The following is a 23,302-nucleotide window of genomic DNA, read 5'->3' on the forward strand; positions in this document are numbered from 1 at the left end:
TTCTCAATAACTCAAGGGAAGGAAAGTCACCCTACTAGAAATTTTCTATAATATCAAGCAAATCAGTTAAGATCCCTGGGATCTATAATACCTAGCACACTATCTCATTCAAACTTCTCAAAACTATATTACCACCTGACAACTCCCCCCCCCAAATCCAAAAAAATTATGAAGGTCAATAGTGCAGTCAGTTGAACATGGCAGATAGGCCCAGGAGCTTTGAGAATCAATAGTTGAGGGCTGGATTCAGCCTGCCCTAGTCTCTGGGGACCTTACAATGGGTCTCCTCTGAAATCAAACAGGAAAGCTGAAAGATTAATATGATTTCTTCTCAGATATTGATTCATTACCAGAAAGGCTATTACTGGATCCTTTCAGCTAGAGTTTGTAATCAGTCCTTACTAGAGGACCAGAAATTGTATACGAGGATCATGTGTGGCAACTTAGGTCAAAGTGCTCCATTTTTAAGGAAAATTTGACCACATTTTTTATTGTGTGTGTAATTATCTGACCAACTCAAACAGTCGCTGGGACTAGGTAACAAGACATACTGGTCACATGCATCTAGTTATTAGATCAAAACACTCATGCTGTTTACACATGCATGTGCTTAGAGTGTACATATTCATTATAAATTCAGCATGGAATCACTCATGACAAGAGTGTTCTAATCCCTTCCAATTTGACGTCAGAATTCAAGATCAAAGCCCTCAGTCTCTACCTTTCCTTGGTGTCCATGAAGAATTTTATCCTTATTGAATACAAATTACATTCTGGTTACTATTGGAGAAAATTTTCACAAGATGGAGAAGCTGTTGAATATTTTTTTTGGTGGAGCCATATAAATTGGCATCCATATATATCAGGTAATAAAATGTCTTGGTATGACTCCATATTTACCTTGAAATCCATATTCAGTTCTATTTAGGGGAGTTGATTTGGGGTTTGAGACTAAAAAGAACCATCATGAGGCTTAACTGCATACCTAAAAAATATTCCATTGTTACTGACATTATTGTGTTTATGACTTGGTCTAAAGAAAAGTTTTCCATGTAGACACCACAGGCTGTAGTTTACTCACCTTACTGGATCATTTTTACATATTGGTAATAAATGAATTTGTTAAGTCTAAATTCAAGCCAGAAGCTTTTCAATAATCCATAAAAAACAAAAATATTATGGCACTTTTGGATTTTCCACATATTCTTTTTTTCTTCTCTGTTCTTTGTTTATACATTTTATTTGATTATTATTATTGCCTTTAGAATGACAAACTGTGAATGCTTGATATAAAGTCTGCCTGCTTTCAGTTCCTCCTCTATTCAGCCAACAGAGTAAATTTCCTAAAGCACAAGTCTGGTCACGTCACCCTTCTTCCACAATCCAAAACTATTGCCTACTTCTCCAAGATCAAATACAAAAGCTTCTTTTTGATTTTCAAACTCACTTTCTCTCACTCCTCGACCTTTCTTGTCTTCTTCTACCTTAATTCCCTACACATATTTGTTGACCCAGTGATACTGGCCTCCTTGCTGTTCCACAAACATCTCTCACCAGGCATTTTCTCTGTCTCCCATACCTGGAACACTCTTCATTCTGATGACTTATCTCCCTAGCTTCCTTAAGTACCAACTAACATCCCATTTCCTACAGGAAGCCTTCCTTTTTATTTCCCTCTTCTCCTCTATGTAGTTTATTTGTACATATTAATAGGCAGGATTGTTTCTCTCATTAGATTGTAAGCTTGTTCAGCGTAAAGACTGTCTTTTGCCTAGCACTATATAGTGGATGTTTAATAAATGTTTGTTTGATTGATAGCTTTTTTCTGCATAAAGTTCTATATGTTTCTTTTCTGTTTTTGCTTTTAATTGAGCAATGTGGCATTCACATCTTCAGGTAGTCAGGGCAAGATAAAGACTACATTCTATAGTGTTAATCACTTCCACATAGTTAAAGTTGGTATTTTGATAATGTTGTTGTTATTCAATCACAACCGCATCTTCATGCATTTTGTGTTTTCTTGGCAAAAATACTCGAAATAGTTTGCCATTCCCTTTTCCCAGATTATTTTATAGATGAGAAAACTGAAGCAAACAAAGCTAAATGACTTGCCCAAGGTCATCTGGAAAGAAGATCAAGGAAAGATAATGTAAGAATTGTTACTACCTGAATATCATTAAGAAAAAAAAATAATGACCTAGATATTATACTTTTAAAAATTATTATGGAAAGCTACCCTGTGAGTTTTATAACTAAAGGGTAAAATAGAAATTGAAAAAGTACTCCCTAAAGGAGATTTCAAATGGAAACTCACAGGATTCCAATTATTTACATAGATAGATATTTATAGATAAGTTTCAAAGCAGCCCACAGGTCAAGGAGAAAATATTACCAAAAAAACTAGAAAGGAACAATTCAGATATTGTGGAATTACAGTCCAAATAAGATAGGATTTAGCAGTTTCTGCATTAAAAGACTAAAGGGCATGAAATATGATATTCCAAAAAGAAAAAAGCTGGGTTTACAACCAAAAATAGCCTACTCATCAAAGCTGAGTATAATCCTGCAAGGGAAAAAAATGGTATTTAATGAATTAAAATACTTTCAAATATTCATGAGGAAAAGACCAGAACTGAACAGAAAATTTGACTTTCAAATACAAGAATCAGAAGAAACATGGGGTAAAAATAAAAGACTAATTATAAGGAATTTAATAAGATTAAACTTTTTATGAACTTATATGGGGAAATGATTTTTGTAACTGTTAACAATGTTATCAGTATATAGGGAATTAGAAAGAGACATAGAAGGCTTGGGTTTGAATTGATTGTGATGAGGTCATCCTAAAAATACAATTGTATAGGGAGAAGTTAAATGGACCAAATTATTTCATACCAAAAAAAAAAAAAAAAAGAATGGAAGAGATTTTATAGTGGAGAAATGGATGAGGTAAAGGACAGGCATCATGGGAACTCATTCTCATGAGAGCTGGAGTTGAGGGAATAGTATGTACATTCATATATGTGTGTGTATGTGTGTGTGTATACATATATATATAGTAAAGAAGTATTAGCTTACAGATAAATAGGAGGGTATGAGATTAAGAGAGGGGATCTTAGAAGGATATGCAGTGGTCAGAAGTAAACTTAAATTTCTGAAAAGGGATAGAAGGAAGAGAGACAGAGACAGAGAGAGACAGAGGGACATAGAGACAGAGAGAGACATAGAGAAACAGAGAAGGATAAATAGTGCAGGGAAATAAGATAGAGGGAAATGCACAACTTGTAATTATAACTTTGAGTATGAATGTGATGAATCCACCCATTAAATGGAAACAAGTAGCAAAATGGATCAAAAACCAGAATCTGAAATGTCAGTACTTTTCTATGGATACAGTGAGCTCAATTTGTATATCTTAGTGAAATCTGCTGGTATCTCGGGCTAGTAAAGACTATGTTTTACTAGCTCCAGTAATGTCTTTTAGCCTATATCTCCAAAATCATGTAAAATTTTGCCAACTATAGAATGTTAGGAAACACCAACTGTTTTCTAATATTCTATGAGTGATCAGTGATGGTCCAATCCAATACTCTTGTACAGATCCAATTTTGGTCATTACCTCTAATAGGAAACCTAGATATTGTAATTTGAGTCTTTTCATGTAACTTCCTCATTTCTTGGTTTGTTATACTTTTCTCAGTCCATCAGACATCTGCTCTCACCATCAGACATCCTCAGACAACCAAGACAGAGAAGAGAGTTTTAGTGAGATAAGGGTCAAACATGCTGCTGACCTACTCTCTGATGAATGTCTACTCTCAGCTGGATTGCCATTTATTTGCAGTTCATCTCTTTGGATCTTTGCCCCTTCCTCCATGCGGCTTTCAAGCCAGGGCTTCTTGACCTCCACTCATCTTCCCTAGCCAGTAGCACATGAGAATCTGTGTCTAGGGCCGCCAACAATCTCTGGCAAACCATGTCCACCTTGGCAGTGGTCACAATATGTACATAGATAGTTGTCAGTCACACTTACAATTGTGTTCTTTATCACAAGATCACCTATGAAGAACTAGAATGAACCTCAAATATTAACAAGTGAAACTTCATCATTTTATAGATGAAACCAAGGCTGAGAACACTATGCACAAGTTATTTTTGCAGGTTTACATAGGTAGCAAGTCAAAGACAAGAAAAGTCAAAAAACATCCTAAAGCAGAACAGATACCTGGAGTTGAGAGATGAGAGTATTTTGTTTATGGAACAGCCAGGAAGCCAGTAATACTGGTTCAAAAAGTATGTGTCAAGGAGTAAGGTATAAGGCTACTAGAAAAATAGGAAGCTTATGAAGATAGATAGGTGATGAAGGGCTCTGAATGCCAAACATGGTTTTGTATTTGATCCTAAATGTTGATAAGGAGTCGCTGGAGTTTATTAGTTCTAAAGGATGGAAGAGAAAAAGTGAGAGGTGACATAATCAGACATGTACTTTAAGAAAATCACTTTAGGGGGCATCTTGGTGGTGCAGTGGATAGAGCACCAGCCTTAAAGTCAGGAGGACCTGAGTTCAAATCTGACCTCAGACACATAACGTGTCTGTACAACCCTGACCAAGTCATTTAATTCCAATTGCCTCGGAAGGGGGGGGGGGGAGGGTGCGGGGGGGGGGGGGGAATCACTTTAGTGGCTGAATAGAAAATAATTTGGGATAGGGAGAGAACCTTGAGTTAGGCAGATGTACAACAGATTATTGCAATAATCCAATCAATTAGTAAATCAATAAACATTAATTAAGTGCCTACTATGTGTCAGTCACTGCTAAACACTGGAGATACAAAAAGAAGAATCTAATAGAGGAGGCAACATGCAAACAAATATATACAAAGCAAGCCACATATACATAATAAATAAATCATTAATAGTGAGAAAGCATAGAAATTAAGAAGGGTTTGTGAAGACTCCTTACAGATGATGGGATTTTAATTGGGACATAAAAAACCAGGGAGGCAGTAGTCAAAATGGAATACAGAAATGTTCTAGACATGGGAACAGCCAGAGAGAATGTCCTGAGGCCAAGAATGTAGTTTCTTTCAGGCAACTGCAAAGAAGCCAGTGTAACTGGATCAAAGAGTATTTGTCAGGGGGGAAGATTATAAGAAGACTAGAAATATCAGAAATATCTAGGGTATGCAGGGATTCAAATATAAGCACAATATTATGTATTTGCTCCTGGAGCTGATAGGAAGGCCCTGAATTTTACTGGAGAGCTAGAGAAGGGGACATGTTCCAACCTGAATTTTATGGAAATCTTCTTTGGTGACTGAATGGAGAATAGGTTAGAGTGGGAGGAGTTTGGAGTCAGCTAACCTCACCAACAGCTATTGTAATAATCCAGGTGGGAGGTGATGACAGTATCAGAGAAGAGAAGATGATGTATTCAAGAGATGCTACAAAGGAACAAGTAATAGTCCTTGATAATACATAGACATGGGGTTGGGTGCTGAGAGATAGGAGTTGAACATAACTCCTCAGTTGTAAGCATGAGGGACTGGGAAGATAATGTTGCCATCTATAATAATGGAAAAGGTAGAAAAGGGATGGGATTTAATAGGAAAGAATGAGATAGAGAAAAGACCATTAGATTTGACAACTAAGTGATCAGTCACTTAGTGGAGAGCAGTATCAGTGGAATGATGAAGTTAGAAGCTGGGTTAAGAAAAGAGTGGGAAAAGAGGCAGTGGAGGCACCTGTTATAAAAGGCCTTTTCAAGAATTTAGCCACAGGCATCAGAAGAGAAATAGGATGGAACCAAGTCTTTCTGATATCAAGCTCAATGCTCTGGAGTCTAATCAATCATGTGGCCTCTGAACAGTTCAGCATGAGCTACTTCAAAGCCACAAACTGCAACTTCCACTTCTGTTTAGGATAATGAATCTTGCTCAGCTTTCTATTGGTACATGAAGTACCTTTCTGGTGACCATAACTCTGTTGCTCCAGAACTGATCCCAAGCCTGCCAGGCAGGGCAAAAAGCAATCCTTGAGTCTGTACAGGCCAACAGGTTACTCTGAGTTTTTGCAAGCTTGTTCTATCTGTCCATTATTCTCCAGAAGTCTTGGGGGATTTATGAAAAAAAGTGAGATTTCTTGTCCATCTTCTGTCATGAGAGCACAACTGCAACAATTCAAATGTTTTAACAGTGGCAACATATTTCTTAACAAATTGTGTCTGATAAATACTAAATGGTAGGAAACTCCTCAGATCATTTTATGGAGGTAGCCAACAAGGGAGAACATTTCCTCAGGGACAGAGTTTACATCTTATTGAGATATAATGTGACCCTCATACTTTCTGCCAACATGGGATAGTGTCTGGTACATAGTGAGCCCTTAATAAATGTTTGTCGACTGGTTGCCTAATTTGTCAATTTAAAACTTCAGATCATTTTCCTCCTATCAAATTATCTAGTTGAGCAATTAAGTGGTACAGTGTATAGAAATCCAGATCTATAGTCAGAAAAACCTGAATTCAAATACTATTTCACATGCTTTCTATTTCTGTGATCCTGGTTTTTGCCTCAGCTTCCTCACCTATAAAATGAAGATAATAAGAGTATCTACCTGTCAGGGTTGTTGTAAATGTCAAATGAATTAATATTTATAAAATACCTAGTAAACTTTAAAGTTTATGAAGGAAAGCTATTATTATTATTATCTATCAGTCACTGGAAAGTAGCAGATGCCCCTGAGATGCCTTGGGGCATATGTTCAAACTGGCAACATCTAACAGAATGGATGGAAGCAATCTTCTTCTTATATTTCTTTGACATAAGAATCTCATACTAGCCACTGCATAAGTCCAACACTGGGAACCACTAGCTGCCTAACAGAGAATCCTTGATCTCATGACATGGTTTACTGGTCTACTTTGGTTCTATTCAAAGTTCAATGGTCTACACTTATGTGTATCTTTCCATTTATTTTCTTTTTATGTAGATTCCCTCTTTTCTAGCCTTCAAAAGGCAAGAAAGAAGAAGATTGAATCTACAACCAAACTCTTTATAATAAGTTGAGCACCAAAAGAACAACTTCTGATCCGATCAGTTCATCCCCAAACATTGAAATCCCACTTTCATGTAAGATCTACCTCCTCCATATGTAGAAATATGTAGAAATAAGCAACCAAATCAAACCAACCAAAGATTAATCCCTTTCTCTCTTCTTCATCACCTCATTGTCCATCTCAAATCATTTTCTTTGATATTTAAGAAGAAACTAGAATTAAAGGTAAGAAAATGAACTATTGTCTCATATCCATAGCCTCTAAATCTAAGAAGAAATAATGATGCTAAAATTCAAAAACAGATTAAAATTATCATCAAAAGACATCACCAAATTCTGACTGAGCCTTTCTCCAACCCTGATATATAATTATTATCCCATTTTATTCACAAATGACAATTATCCATTTCTGCAAGTAGTTTGCCTGCAAGAAAATAATTGAATTCATGGTCTATTTGTTCCTCAAGTGTGTTCTCATCTTACTTTCTCTAACTATTTTGTATTCAGCATTAAATTAATTAACTTGGAAGCAGAATGATCTACAAAAAGAATAAGAGTCCCATAACTTGGAATTAAATGACAATTTTGACACATTAAATCTGCAATGGAAAATCTTCCATTCTTTCCATTAAGAATTCCCAAAATTTGATCTTTGTTCTCCTTAAAGCTCTGTAGTATTTCATTAGGAGTTGAAAAATTTGACTCCATATTTCATTGTGGAGTCTGAACATGTAGTAATCTAATACCAATATCTTCAAGAAAGATGCCTCTAACCACAAAGTAGAATTAAGCTAATTGGGTTTAATGATCTCATAGAAAATATTTAGTAGAAATATTTTAATATAAGTTTTTATGGATTTTTTTTTGTTTTTTACATCACCATGATTTCTCCCATTATCCTCCATTCCCTACCAGAGAGCCACTCAATTAAAAAGAGAGAAAAAAAGAAAAAAATCAGTATAATTAATGAATGCATCAAAAAAATTATAAATATATAAAATGTAGCTCGCTCACTCACTTCTTCCCTTTATAAAAGGATATGGTGAGACTATCCTCTCATATTTCATCTTTGGAGTTGTACTTGTTCTTGGTAATTTTGTAACCTTCTTTTTTTTTATTTTTTGCTGGTTGTTCTATTTACAGTTGCAATTACTATGTATATTGTTTATTTACTTCACTCTGCCTCAGTTCATGTAGATCTTTCTATGCTTTGTGCATAGTAATATCTCATTTTATTCATTTACCAAATTTTGTTTAGTCTTTCCTAATTGATGAGCATCAACTTTATTTTCAATTCTTTGCTATCACAAAAAAAGTGCTGTTATAAATATATTGGTGTATATGGAAGTCTTCTTAGGCTTTCTTATGCATAAACATAATAGTGGAATCTCTGTTTCAAAGTTTATGGACATTTAGTCACTTTTTTGCACATCTTCAGGTTGCTTTCCAAAATAATCCTACTGATTCATAGCTGCATCAATAATCCACTGGTATCTTTCCAATTAATTTAGAGCATTCTTTCATAAACTGTGAGTAGTTTGCAATTCTTTTGAAAACTCTTCATTCATAAGATTGTTTATAGCCTTATCTATTCCCAATGGGAATTCATGTGTAAAATATACATATGAGCATATGTAATGTGTCACATATTACGTGTGTGTGTGTGTGTATGTGTGTGTGTGTGTGTGTTTCACATGAGGCATGCTGGGAATCTGTCTCTGGAAAAGACATTCTATCATTGGGGATGAGCAACTTTTTTTCTATTGCCTGTTTAGTAGGAACAGGCTGCATCTTTGATACTATTCCCCCCAATATATTGCTTCTTCTCTTATTCTAGACACATTGATTTAGTTTGCACAGAAGCATTTCAGTCTCGTGGTGTCAAATTTATTTTTATAATCAGTAAACTGTGCCCAAATTTCACCAAGAAATAGACTCCAATTTATCCTTGATATCCTTGACCATAATGATTTCACCAATTAACATTGTAGCTATCAATATCTATAGTGTGTACTACCGCCACTCTCACTTAGTCTATGTGTTACATGACCCTCAATACCATACATTTTCAGTGGATGCACAACAAAAATATATTTGTTTGTCCATTTTTATCACTTGCTTCTTCCTCAATGGTAGCCATAAGTAATATTTTATTTTAAATGAATAAATTCCTTTTGGTCCCCATCATCTGAGGAGCCACCTAAATTAGCCAGCAACTTAGCTTACCAAGCCAAAAAGACATTGGGTGAGATTTTTCTATCCTTGCTTTTCATTCATAGACGAAAACCAAATCAGTTTTTTTAATGGTGTTAAGATAGAATGAGATCATAGATTCCCTATTATCCACAAGATAGGGGACCAATTGGTGAAAACTCCACAAATCTGAATATCTAGAGATGTCATTGTCTTTTCAAGTCAAAGAATAATAAACATATCAATCCCCAGAAATTTGGATTTCCCTTTGCCTAATCTCTTCCTATCTTTCGTTCTCTTTTTTCTGTTCTTCCTCTTATTTTAGCTTCTTCTACTCTAAGAGGTAGTTCTATGGCTTAGAGGCTTGAGTCAGGTAGTCCTGAGTTCAAATCTTGACCTCAGAAACTTTCTGTGTGAACCTGGCAAGTCACTTAACCTTTGTCTCAGTTTCCTCAAATATAAAATGAGGATAATAACAACACCTGCTTCCTAGGATTGGTGATGAGGTAACATTTGTAAAGCACTTAACAGCATCTGGCAGATAGTAGGCCCTTAATAAATGCTTTTTTCCTTCCTTATTTCTTTTGGTCCTCTCCTTCCTTCTATTCTCTTCATATGTTTTTTTTTTCTTTTCCTGTGATAGTACTTTTTTAAAGTGAGTCTTTTACACATATATTCTAAAAAAAAATCTGATTATCAGTAATAACACATCAGTTATCAACAAAAATGTAGTGATTCCTCTTCTTTTACTTGATCCTTGCAGGCACAGAAGGAGCAGTGTTTGGACACTCTGTAGAAACACCTCACATCAGAGCAGAACCTTCCCAAGATCTCAAGTAAGTGTTGATTCCAGCATGATTAGAGTTTCTTTCCTGAGCTTTGTTAAGGTGTTACTACATAAAAAACAATCTATGCTCCCAGGGACCAAGGGACAGTCTTCAAAAAGCAACATGGAGTTGTGCACCAAGTATGTGTACCTAGCTATTTTGTTCAACTTTAACATTTTGAGCTTTCTTTTCCTTTCCTTTTGTTGTATGCTATTTATTTTTTCTAGTGATTCTGCATAAGCCAAGGAAAGAAGGTTGAAGGATGGAAGAATTGGGAGAAGGAGAAAAGACAGCTGGATTAAAACAACTCCTAGGTATAGATCTTGTACAATGATCAATATTTGGCCTTAGCATGATATTGCAGAGAGCCATTCATCATCTCAAAAACCAAGTTCTCAGAGCTAAGTCATCTGGAAATTTGAAATGCTCTTGGAATCCTGGGCAGTTCATAGTTGCTGCTTTGATGGAGGCTGTAATGTTTTTTATGAGTTGGTCCATAAAAACCATATAAACATGTACAAGAGAATCCTTCTTAGCTTTATGTCCAATATTCATCATTGACACCCTTAAGTCTATTATAATTTGCCACGTGGGGATCCTAATGGTCATCCTTGGGTCATTTAATTCCCTAAAAGTCATATACCCTGCTCTTTTCCACCAATCCAAACCTACATCTTTTGTCTCATTCATAAACAGAGAATGGCAGAATGCACGTATTTCTCAGTTCGTTCAATGGGTTGCCCATCCAATGACACATCAATCTAGCTCATGTGTATTTTTTGACTCATTTTTATTGCTTGTGGAAAATGTTGGCTTCTTCTCTTTAAAGTGAATTTTATCAAACATGGCCTTCCTATTCTGAAACATAGTGAAATCCACAATATGTCATTAACAGAGAGAAGCATGGAGAGAACCACACCATTTATTAGAAACCTTACTATCATGTATTTCGATTCAATTCAGCAATTAGACATTTATTTAATGTGTGCTAGGGAATGGACAAGTCACTAAGCATGTTTTATTGCCCAGAGAGGCTGTGTGAGCCTAATGGAGAGAAGACTAGTCTTCAAGTCAGGAAGTTCTGGGTTCAGCTCCACACAGTGTGTGGTGGAACCTGCACAAGTAACTTCATTATTGACTTCCTAGGTATCTTTCATGTGTTGCTTAACAGAAAGTGATAATGTGAGAGAGGAGAGATTCTCACCTTGAGTGAAAACACAGGTTTTTAAAGTCACTGCAAATACAATTAAGTTTCAGGATTTTAGTTGATGTCTGATTTATTTCTATATTTTTAAAATGTACATGAATTCCTCCTAGATTAGGAAAGATAATAATAAAGGCAAAAGTGTAATTCCTGTCCTCAGGAAGCTCATTTTTTCATGGATAAAGTTAGCACATACATATGGAAAAGAGGGGGAAAAACTGATGTTGAAGAGGAAAATCAGGAAAAACCTACCATAGAATGTGCCAGTAAAGGATTTAGGAAAATATCACTTTGCATTTATTGTGTTTGCATTTTATATTTATATAATTTTCAATTCACTTTCTGGCAGGTATTGCCATGGAGACTTAGGACTTAGAATGTAACTATAGCAACTGAACAGATGTTTTAATCCAGAATTTCCAAATAACCATGATATTGAATATGGGACTGGATAAGGACCACTGGAAGAGATACAGTGATGTGGAGGTCCATTGCAGTTAGGTTGACAGGGAAGGCAGTCAGGGTAATGTTTTCTGATTCCAAGACATCCAGGAGTAAGAAGTCATCCTAAATCTATGGATAGAAGGGGTGAGTAGGATATATCACCAACACAAGTGATGAGTTTTATAGCTAATGGGACAAAACTGAAGGGCCATCATCCTCCTACACAAGGAAAGTAGGGGAACAGCTCTCTGGTAACTGCACAAACTATTCACACCTTATTTTTTCCTCCATCCGGCAGGGAAGGGTGTTTTAGAGTAAAAGAGAAAGGAATCATTTCTATTCCCTGTCCTGATGTCCATAACCAACCAGAGGAACAATATCTGAATGCAATTATCTACTCAAAGTTGATAGAGAAAGCCCTAAAGCAAAGTAAGCTTCCTCCTTCCCATCCACCCCCCAAAAATAAACAAGCTGGATGGGGAGCTGTCCATGGTATGACTGAACTCAGAGATATCTGATAAAGGGATCAAGCCTAAACCCTACCCCTTTATAAATTAGGCTGCTACTAAATCTGGGTTTTGCATTATACTATACTGGCTTACAGATGAACAACTTGCCATTTGTTTTATCTATGTGCTCTTTGCCTCCCTATCCACTATCAAAAGTTAGAGGAGTTATTTTCATTATTGTCTTTGTAACTTCAGGGACTGACATGTGGTAGAGACCTTATAAATGAAAACTTAATTCATTTGACATGCTAGCTATCGTTAAGTATACGCAGGGCTCTTTTTCAAAAATGGTTAGTCTTACTCAGATTTGGCCTAAAGGTCAGTACTAAATAGAATATCCAAAGAAGCAGACTAGGCCTAATGAAAAGAAAAACTTCCCAGGAATCATCACTATTGAAAAGTAGAATGGATGGGAAAGCACCTACCTACTTCTCTTCTCCAGGAAAAAAACATCTCTAGTCACTTAAAAGATCTTCACATAGCATGGGGCAAGGTCCTTCACCATTCTGATTTCTCTTCCTTGGAATTGCTCCACATTATCAGTATCCCAGATGTCTGCCTTTCTCCTTCCCTCATTTTCAGATGACTTTAAATCAAGGCCAGATAGGATTTGTTGTGAGCTATCTGATGTTCAGCTCTTGGCTAGACCAGATATTCTCTGAATCCAGCCCCTTCCAACTGTGAGATTCTATGATTTTCTGAAAAATGAAGGAGAGTGGACTGATTCATAACTTGGAAATAACACAGCACCTTCAACAATCTCCAAGTACTTCCTGTTTCCCTAACCTATCTTTTCACAGTGATATTCTCTCAATGATCTGATATCATCATGGAGCACTATGATCTCAGAAGGCTTCCTACCACAGATAATCCTTTAAAAGACTATCAGAGACAATTAGTGGCAATCAGTAGGCTATAATCCATTACCCATAATAATTTGCCACAGAGAAGTATGAGAGATGTCAACAAGAAGCAGCATCATGAATGAAAGAGAAGTTATAGATTTCCTGGCTACTTCACCAATGAAAACCACACAAGAACCTGAAGAAAATTCTAGCACTGGATATAGCTTAATCCTCACGGATCACTGGCTTAACAGAAGGATGTGAACAGACTGACAAGTCAATGAGGGACTGTGTTCTTAACCATCTTGATGAAGACTATGATGGTGAAATCATTGATCAGTGAAGTGGACAAATAAAGCATTGGGCGAATGAGTGCTTTGCTCTGCATTCTCTGGCTCAATGACTCTGCTCTCTACTATTCCAGGTAAGGCAATGGGAAATTGCTTGATGACTATTTTCTGCCTGGGTGATAAATATGAAGCAACAGAAATAGCAAGGAATGTCTAGCACATCTTTTGAATGCCTCAGTGATAGGTTTACAGAAATGTTGTCAGATTTCCTTATGACTTATGTATTCAGCAGAACTCTTTGACTCAAATAAAACCCAGCTGCAACATACTTGACGCCTAACCAAACTATATCCATCCATTTGAGAAAGTAATTGGCACTTATTCCTGTTTCTAGTCATTGAATTGCTTTTCCTAGAATTACCAAATATACACACCATTTTCAACTAGTGACACATTTTAATTAAATATTCCTTTCAGTTAGGTCTGGCAGGTCTAAATTAACTGCTGCGTGAATTATAGGATCATCCACAAACAGATAATTATGCGTAATGCTAGGAGTAATTAACACTAGGGGAATATGATAGTAGTCCCTAGACACAATTTTGGGGTGCCTCAGGAAATAACCCAATAAAGATAAGACTGAACAATGTCGATCTAGTTTTAGCTTCTCAGAGATGCCCAGATTTGAAATCAACAAAATAGTCAATAGCTTTGGTGAGTGAACTATCCATTACAGGAAGGAAATGAAGTCATTTCTTGCATCCTTGAATTCTTTCCCTTTGAGCCTTTAAGGTATCTCTGGCTACCAAGAAAGAACATGCCTCTGAGGAGCCAATGGTGTTGGTTTATTGTCTACTAGACAAAATCCAGGGTATTGCATGTCCAATGACAAAAAGTATCATGAGATCCCAGCAGAGTAAACCTTGGGGGACTGTGCACTAATAATTTAGCAGCAAAGGTACACTTCAGGGATCAAGTGTTAATCTGACTTAAATGGTCCAAGACTATAAAAAAGGAGAGAGAGATGTGAATGCTACAAGTGAGAATACAGATTCCTTCTTTACCCTCTCTCTTTTTTCTTTCTCTTCTCCCTTTTTCTTCTTCTAATCTCCTTTCTTTTTTTTCATGTATTTCATTAAGTTGTTTGAAACCTGTCAAATCATCCTGTCCTGATCATTTGTCCTATCTTAAATAATCTCAGTCCTTTATATCTTTCATCTTTCATCAGAGGTCTTTTAATCATCCTTGAAGTTCCAAATTTAGAGCTTCTTTTGAGACTCCTGGCATTTATTGGGGGAGGGGCTAGACACAGGCCATATGCATAGAGAAATGCTTTGTGTGTTCATCTGAATTAATTTCTAGCAGGATGCAAAGACAGCATGAGAGCTTTGAAAAATCTGCAAGCTGAAAAATCTTTGCATGCCATCAGTTTTCAAATATTAATGACTTTAATTAAATCTAGGTTTATCATTTTTAAAGCAAAGATTCTGTGTTGGGTCGTACTTTTGGGCAAAGTATGAAATAATTAATTTCTGACCTACATACAGATAGCACATAAACTATTGAATGAAGTGAATATCTTTTGACCTATTTTGAGGAAATGCTATGAATGGAAATAAAGAGGGAAGTGATGCTTAAAATGGAAAATGAAAGATAGAAAAATGACAATAACCAATGAACAATGTTGAAAGCAACTACCAACCTTAGGGAAATGATAAAACATTTGTGCTAAGATTCTCTCTTTTCTTATTAGGAGAAGAGATATTCATTTTATTTCCAGTTTCCATTAGAGAATAAGATTTTTTTGAAATTTCTCATAGCTTTATTATTTATTATAGTAAGTGACATCTATATAACACATTAAACACATTATCTCATTTGATCCTCACAACTCTCTGAAGTAAAGAGAGGTGTAAATCATATTTCTGTTTAGCAGTTGAGGGAATTGAAGTTGGGTAAAGACAAGGGCCTGCCCACGGGTAACCTACCTAGTAAATGTTGGAGGCGGGATTCCAATCCTGTTCTTTCTTGACTCCAGGTCTGGCTTTTCCCAACTGCACCAAAGGTAACCCCCATTCACATTATGTTTGTTTGTTAATGATTGCTGTATTTTTAATTTCCTAGGCTTGAATCTCCAACTAGGTCTTTGATCATGGAAGCACCTAGGGGTGTCCAAGTGAGTGCAGCTGCAGGAGACTTTAAGGCCACATGCAGGAAAGAACTTCACTTACAATCCACAGAAGGGGAGGTGAGTAAGGACAGAGCAATGGAACAATCTCTGTCCTGGGAAACTTGTTGCCAGTTGGAAAACTGCCTAATAAAATAAAATAAACACTTTTTTTGCTCACCCTAAAGGCCTTCAGAATATATGTATAAAAAAAGAAATATGTGTATACAAGTTCACACAAAAGTCCTATGTGGTCCTTGCTGTTAATACCTCCATTTTATAGAAAAAGAAATGAATCTTTTATCATCACTGGGGCTGAAGAGAAGTGTTGTTTTTCTCAACTGGCAGCAGGAACAGAATAATTATGAGAGGTAGAAGTCAAGTGAGATGGGGAAGGCAGGAACACTTTGAGCACTTTGGAGAGGAAGATCTCAAAGTGTTGCATGTCCAATAACAACTCCATTGGGATCAAGTAAATTTTTCTTCTCCTACTTTACTCCTCCTTTGTCCCACTATTGCCTGACAAACTAGCATCACTTTCCCTTCTTCTTTATTTGTTGCCTATTCTTTTATAATAGTTTTGATCTCCAGATAAAGATAATTCATTTTTATTTCATACTGAATGTGAGTGCTTGTACTAAATCACTGGGCTATAATATGTAAAAAGATAAAGAAGAAATTTGGGACTAATATCTTTGGTTCATTTGTATCTCACTTTATGATTCTCACAGACTATAAGATAGTAGAATGGTTTGCTATTTCATTCTCCAGTGGATTTAGGTAAATAGAAGTTAAATGACTTGCCCAGAGCTACAGTTACTGTTTAAGATCTGACTTGAACTCAGATCTTCCTGACTCCAGGCCCAATGCTCCATTCACTGAGCCACTAGCTGTCTAATATCCCTAAACATAACTAAAAGCCTTATTTAAAACATAGTTAACTCTCTGCCTGCCTCCCTCCCTTCTTCTTACTCTCTGTCTCTCTCCCTTCTCTCTTTATCTCTTTCTTCTTTCCCTTTGCCAGATTTCCCCTTTCACTTTGAAAGTTTTTCCATACTCAAGTATCACTCTAAATCTTTCCCACTTCCACTCATTGAATCCAATTCTGTCTTCAGGGATCAGTGAAACTCTATTCAAGTGAAAGACATTTGAGTATTCCCAAAGAGTTACAGCACCTCCTTTCCACTTCCTTTAGTCTTCTTTTCATCAGATATGTTGCAAAACAAACTGAATGGAAGAGTATCCAGGAGAAGAAGGGTGGGCTGGTCATCTGTGTCAAATACTATAGAAAGGTCAAGAATAAGATTGGTCAATTGAGAAATCACTGATGACTGGAAAGCATTGTTTCATAAGATCCAAATTCAAACTGCAGGAGGATGAGAAGGGAATGAAAAAAAGCAGTAGAGGTAATGAGTGTATAATGAATCAAAGAACATTTATTAATAAAATATCTAGCTTGTTCTAAGCACAGTGATAGGCACTGGACATATAAAGACAAATTCGAATATTGCCTGCCCTCAAGGAACTTACATTCTTTTGGAGAAAACATGAAATTATATAAGGATGTGAAAAACCACCAATAAATAGATAAGAGATATTTTGGTAAGGGAGGGAGTTGAATAAAGTGAAAAATGAATGTTTATAGGCATCAAAAAATAATCCAGCAATATATGGAGAGATTAAAAACTGAAGTAGAACAGATAGATGATTTTGGGGCAAGAAAAAAAGAGGATAGGTCTAAGCAATGGTATTAGAAGAAGATTTGGCTTTTGTGAAGAGACAGATCATCTCTTAATCATAGGCTAAAGTAGAAGAAGAGAGAATGAAGATTATGTCAAGGGATTTTGAGGTATAGAATAGGATAAAAGAGAGAATTCAAATACCTCAAGAGCACAGAGTATTCCAGGAAAGATTGAAATTACATATTCATTTTACTATTTTCTAAAACTTATTTAGTTATATCATATTCAGTTTTAGATATGGTGATTCAAACTGGGTCTGATATTCTAATACAGACTTGACAATGTCAGATATAGAGATGGAAAGCTATGGGAGGATACTCCAGAGTATATAAAGCATCCCAAAAGGGTACTTCCTTTCTCAATATTGCCCTATCCCATACCACCTCAAACACACATGAAGTACAAATATCTTGAATTGTTTTTAGATTTTTGTAGTCCTTTTATTGTAGATTAGTGGTGAATGAATGGACTTAAGAAATTAAGATAAAGTCTAGGGAAAGATGTAGATAAACTTCTCCTTGTTGGCTTTCATTACAAGATTTCATCAAAAATGGAAAGTTTTATTAACATGTATTCTACTTTCATCAAATAAGCTTTTAGAATGTTTCTTTGTTATCTTTTCTTTCATAATTCAAAGAAATATTGAGCCCAGGTAAAACATCCTGAGATGTTAAATGACTTGTCCAAAATCAGATATGTGGCTCAGCAAGATGTGAATAAAGAGTCTCTTTATAATTTTATAGGACACTTTTATAATTACTCTATACTCTTCACTCTTTCCACTGCACTGTTAATATTGAGCAACTCAATGATAAGAGGTTAAGTTTTTTTCCCCATGTATATAAAACCCAAACCACTTGCTTGTTAAGACCAAGAGTTCAATTTATGATTTGCTAAGTTGAAATTTTACTGGGAATCCATAATTATCCCTTTAATGGTTTGAAGTTCACTTGGTCATAATGTATGAAGATTTCTTTGACTAAATAATATGGCAAAAATACAGCAGCAGCATTTAAAGGTACAAAGTTTCTATCAACATCATCCACTGATAGACAAATAATCCCCAATAGGAAAAGTAAATCAATATTTATTCTGATGTAATCCGAATATAACTTGAGCTCCTTTTGCTTTTGTGTAACATCTTATATCATTCCTTCCTCTGATTTCTCATGACTATATAGTAATCTTGTGTTATCTGAATTTGTATTCCTTCATGCTGTATTTGAATATCTTTCTCTCAACTGCTTGCAATGTTTTATTTTGGTATTGAAATAGTGAGATGGAACTACTACATGCCTTGGAGTTGCAAGCATTTTCACTATCCTGCCTCAGTGATACTCTGCCAACTTGATTGATCAGTACTTTGTTGTCTATAATCAAGCATGTTTTGCATTTTTTATGTTATTTTCTGCAGCATGGTATTTCTTTCATTTTTTTATGTTCTTATTGGAAATCTATGATCTTTTAATTATCTATGTGTATCTTAAAGTTCAAGCACTCTAACTTTTATAAAATTCATGTATTCCCCTACCTTTGTTGTATTTTGCTTATCCCCTCTCAAATGTTCTACTACTTCTGTATTTAGTATTCCAAATCTGTCATTTTCTCTTTTAAGTTCTCTACTTCATAGGAAAGAAGGTCTCCTATGTCTTTGAATTTCTTTCCTTTGATGCTTGTTTTTCTTACCTTATAAATTTCATTTCAGTTATGATATATCTGGCATTTAATTTTTCTGAGGTATTTATGTTGCTTATATACATGCTAATTATTATTAATATTGTTATTATATTTCTAAATGTTTGATCCTACCTTACTTCATTTTTCTAGATAAATTATTCAGATAACTTTTTGATGACAAGCAATTCAATTTTTAATTTTTTCTCTTTATTCATTTAATGAATAGGGCAACAGCTTCTAGCAATAGATGCAACCAACACAGGGTTATTGGTGCCATAAAGACTAATGGTGGACACTTCACCTTTTATATGATTAAGGCTTTTTTCTTACATTGATGCTTTTAAAGCCTGTGGACAATGAACCATTTTTCATTCAACTTCACAATTTTTTGTTAAAAGATCCCACTAATCCTTCATTAAAGCCTCTTTTCTAACACCTAATTCAGATGTAGAAGGCTTCTGAGTTCCTTATCCAACCTTAATATCTGTTAGGTGAGATCAACCCAGAAATGGCTCACTTCTAGGTCTAGTAATGGACTGACTCATAATTAGCAAGCTGAGAAATTCAGCAACAAAAATTTAGATGTCATGCAAAGAATTTATTTTTTGATTTTTAAATTATACACTGAAGTGTATAGGAATAAATGGTGAACTTTGTGGGATTAATGGATAGCACTTTGAGTAAATAAAAGATCATTTGAAGTATTGATATGTTCCACTGCTAGAGAGTTTTGGTGCAATAATACTTTCTCAACAGAAGACTTCATCAGTCCAGTTTGTGTCAGGTTGACTGGGGCTACTAACATGATTCTATTATACTTGCTGTTAGTTTATTCTTCTATTTATGGATCACACTTGTCTTTAATTACATTGGACTCATGCTATCATTTGAACTTATTTAAATGCTGTTAACTTCAGTTTCCTCATTCATAAAAATGTTATAATAATAATACTTTCCTTCCGAGGTTGTTGTGAGGATCAATAATTCTAATAGATAGATAATAATTGTAAAGTGTTTAGCAAGTGCCTGGTTCATAATAAGAAATATATTATTATTATTATTTTCTCAACTATAAAATGAAGATCATAATAGCATCTACCTTGCTTGGTTTTTATGAGGATCAAATAAGATATTATTCATAAAATGCTATGTAAACCATAAAACTGTTTAAGTATTAGCTATTGTTAAATTTGGACTCAATCCATTAGAATAACTACAAAATATTAATTATGCAAATAGATGGTCTAGGACCTGACTCAATTGAGAATCTATTTGAGTTACATTTGTATGCCTAAGGAAAAGAATAAAAGCAGCTAGAGAGGACTGACTCTCTTGATTTAATGACTCCACTGCATTTGCTTTGATTATAGAATCATAGTGTCAGAATTAAAGGAACCCTAGATCTGATATTGTCTATAGATCTCATTTTACAGACAAAGAAACTGAGGCCCAGGGAGAGTTATAGAATTAAAGCATTGCAAGGAGGTTGGCACTTTCTTGGTCCAACCCACACCTGAATAAAAATACTCTAAACACACCCCATGACTGTTTATCCACAATTGACTTGAAAATCTCTGATTAGGGAGATTCTACTACTCCCTGATATTGCCCATTCCACTTTTGTGCAGCTCTAATTGTGTCATTTTCTTTTCCTCAAGCCTATATTTGCCCTCTGCAATTTGCAGCAATTGTCCCTACCTCAGCTTTCCAGAGTCAAGAAGAATGAATTTTATACCTTTCTACATAATGCTTCATTATACACACATGGCCTCTATCCCAGCCCCCTTCCCCTAATCTGCTTTTCCAGACACAATATGCCTCATAGCTTCAATAGATATTAATATGGCCTTTCAACATGTGGACATTTCCACCTTAATAATGTTCAGAGAAGGCATATCTTGTTAGGGTTGTTTTTAACATAGTCTTAATTTCCTCTTGCATCCTTCTCATTATCCATTTCCAGAGAACCATTCCTATATAACAAGTAACTTTGCTTGAGGGAAAAAAAGAAGAAGAAAAAATTATCAAACTGTTCTATAGATTGAAAAGAAATCCATAATGATTTACCTTTCAAATCTGTAAAACAGTGGAAGAAGGTATTTTCCTGAGGCTAGGATCATTCTTAGTAATTTTGCAACATTTTTAGATTGTTTTGCAGTTGTTGTTCTTCCTTTTACATTGAAGTCATTGTATAACTTTAATTTTTCTGACTCTATTTATTTAATTTTCACCGATTCATATGTTTTTACATGTTTCTGTGTTCATCATATTTGTTGTTTCTTACAATATTATAATATTCCATTATATCCATGTACTACAAATTTTTAACCATTCCCTCAATGAATGGAAAGGCTTTGTTTCTCATTTTTTTCTATTACAAAAAGTATTTCAATAAATATTTTGGTGTATAGGAGGACTTTTTAATCAATAATCTCCTTGGGATATAAGTCCACAAAGTCTGTGTATAAAAGTATATAGATATTTTAATCACTCTATTTGCATAATTTCAAATTGCTTTCTAAAATGAATATACTAATTCACAGCTACACCAGAAGTGCCCTGTGATGCCAGTCTTCCCACAATCATCCCAATATTGAATATTACATCTCTTTTCATTTTTGCCAATTTTAGGAGCATGAGAAGAAACCTCAGAGATGTTTTGATTTTCATTTTTCTTGTGTTTAGTGATTGCATTGCATTGTTTCATATAGCTGTTGCAATTCCACTTTTGAGAATTGTTTTGTTTCTATCCTCTGACCACTTATCTATTGGAAAATAGCTTTTGGTAAGAATTTCTTCTCAAAATCTTTCCTTCCCTCTTAATCTAGTTTTCCTTTTAGAATTTAGAATTATGTTGTTTTTTTTTTTTACTTACTTTTCCCAAAAACCAAAGGAAAATAGCTTTTGGTAAGAATTTCTTCTCAAAATCTTTCCTTCCCTCTTAATCTAGCTTTCCTTTTAGAATTTAGAACTATGTTGTTGTTTTTTTCACTTACTTTTCCCAAAAACCAAAGGAAAATAGCTTTTGGTAAGAATTTCTTCTCAAAATCTTTCCTTCCCTCTTAATCTAGTTTTCCTTTTAGAATTTAGAACTATGTTGTTGTTTTTTTTTTTACTTACTTTTCCCAAAAACCAAAGGTTCATGTCTTCCTCTTTATATATATATATTTATATATATGTATGTGTGTGTGTTTATTTATTTATTTATATTTTGTTTTGTTTTGTTTTTTTCGCTGAGGCAATTGGGGTTAAGTAACTTGCCCAAGGTCACATAGCTAAGAAGTGTTAAGTGCCTGAGACCAGATTTGAACTTAGATTCTCCTGAATTCAGGACTGGTGCTCTATCTACTGCACCAATTAGCTGGCCCTCCCTCTCTTTAAAAAAAATCTCAGTCTAAAATGGAGTGGTAAGAGCAAGGGATAGTTGGCAATCAAGAGATAGTTGGCAATCAATTGACAGATTCAGTTGTTAAGAAAAATCCTCCTCCAGCACCTCAGGAAGATTCTTTGTGATAAACCTAGGCAAAGACATGGACAAGGGTTATAGAGGATGGGCAGGCATTGGAACCAAGTTCTGAAGGGATCAACCATGTCCAGAAACATTAAACTGTGGTTTCTTTTTCTCCTAGATATTTTTAAATGCAGACACCATTCGTCTAGGAAATCTGCCTGTGGGATCCTTTTCTGCTGCCCCACCAAGCTCCCCAGCACCTCAACAGACTGTGTACGAGCTCTGTGCCTGTCCTAATGGCAAACTGTACCTTTCCCCAGCTGGAACAGGCTCCACGTGTCATTCCAGCAGCAGCATCTGCTTGTGGCACTGACACGCCCCTGATGGCACCTCACACCAGAATAGCCTTCCCTTCCTGGCCGTCTGCTACCCAGTTCTGCTCAGTTTGCCTCCCAAGGAGTCCAAGGCACTCTCATACTTTGCAAAGAGTCTCAGTCAAAGCTACTCACAGGGGAGACAGCACCAAGGTTTGGAGGGACGCTGTTGTCTTCAGCAGGAAATCTGGATCGTTCTGTCCCTCTGGGTGTCTGCTACATGGAGGCGAGCACATGCTTTAAACTTTGGCAGGACCGGGATGGAAACTGCACGAACATACGTGATCTAGAAACATTCCCTCAGCATCCCACTGGGAGACATATTGGGAATTGGGAAACCTGTATGATAACTAACACTACTGTCTGAAAGCACAATTTTCCATTCATCTTTTTGGATGTAAACTTTTATCCCATAATTTTAAAATATTGAAAGCATTGTGTAATGCTTGCTTTACTAAACAATTAAATTCAATACATGTTTTTAAAGGAGAGGAGAGAGAGAGAGAGAGGAAGAGGGAGAGAG

General features: G+C 35.5%; 1 protein-coding gene across 4 annotated transcripts in view; it reads left to right on the forward strand.

Moving 5' to 3' along the window:
- Positions 1-23,302, forward strand: part of SGCZ (sarcoglycan zeta) — a 530,018-nt gene extending 506,716 nt beyond the window's left edge. For 2 of the 4 annotated variants that reach the window (XM_051965384.1, XM_051965386.1), the window contains 3 exons: positions 10,013-10,085; positions 15,493-15,616; positions 22,584-23,302. In XM_051965384.1, coding sequence (XP_051821344.1) covers positions 10,013-10,085; positions 15,493-15,616; positions 22,584-22,778 — 392 coding nt within the window. In that variant the 3' untranslated portion in view covers positions 22,779-23,302. The remainder of the gene's footprint in view (positions 1-10,012; positions 10,086-15,492; positions 15,617-22,583) is intronic. The other 2 variants (XM_051965387.1, XM_051965385.1) reach the window with 2 other exon arrangements.

This window comes from Antechinus flavipes, chromosome 6 (assembly GCF_016432865.1).
Source record: "Antechinus flavipes isolate AdamAnt ecotype Samford, QLD, Australia chromosome 6, AdamAnt_v2, whole genome shotgun sequence".
Taxonomy (NCBI): Eukaryota; Metazoa; Chordata; class Mammalia; order Dasyuromorphia; family Dasyuridae; genus Antechinus; species Antechinus flavipes.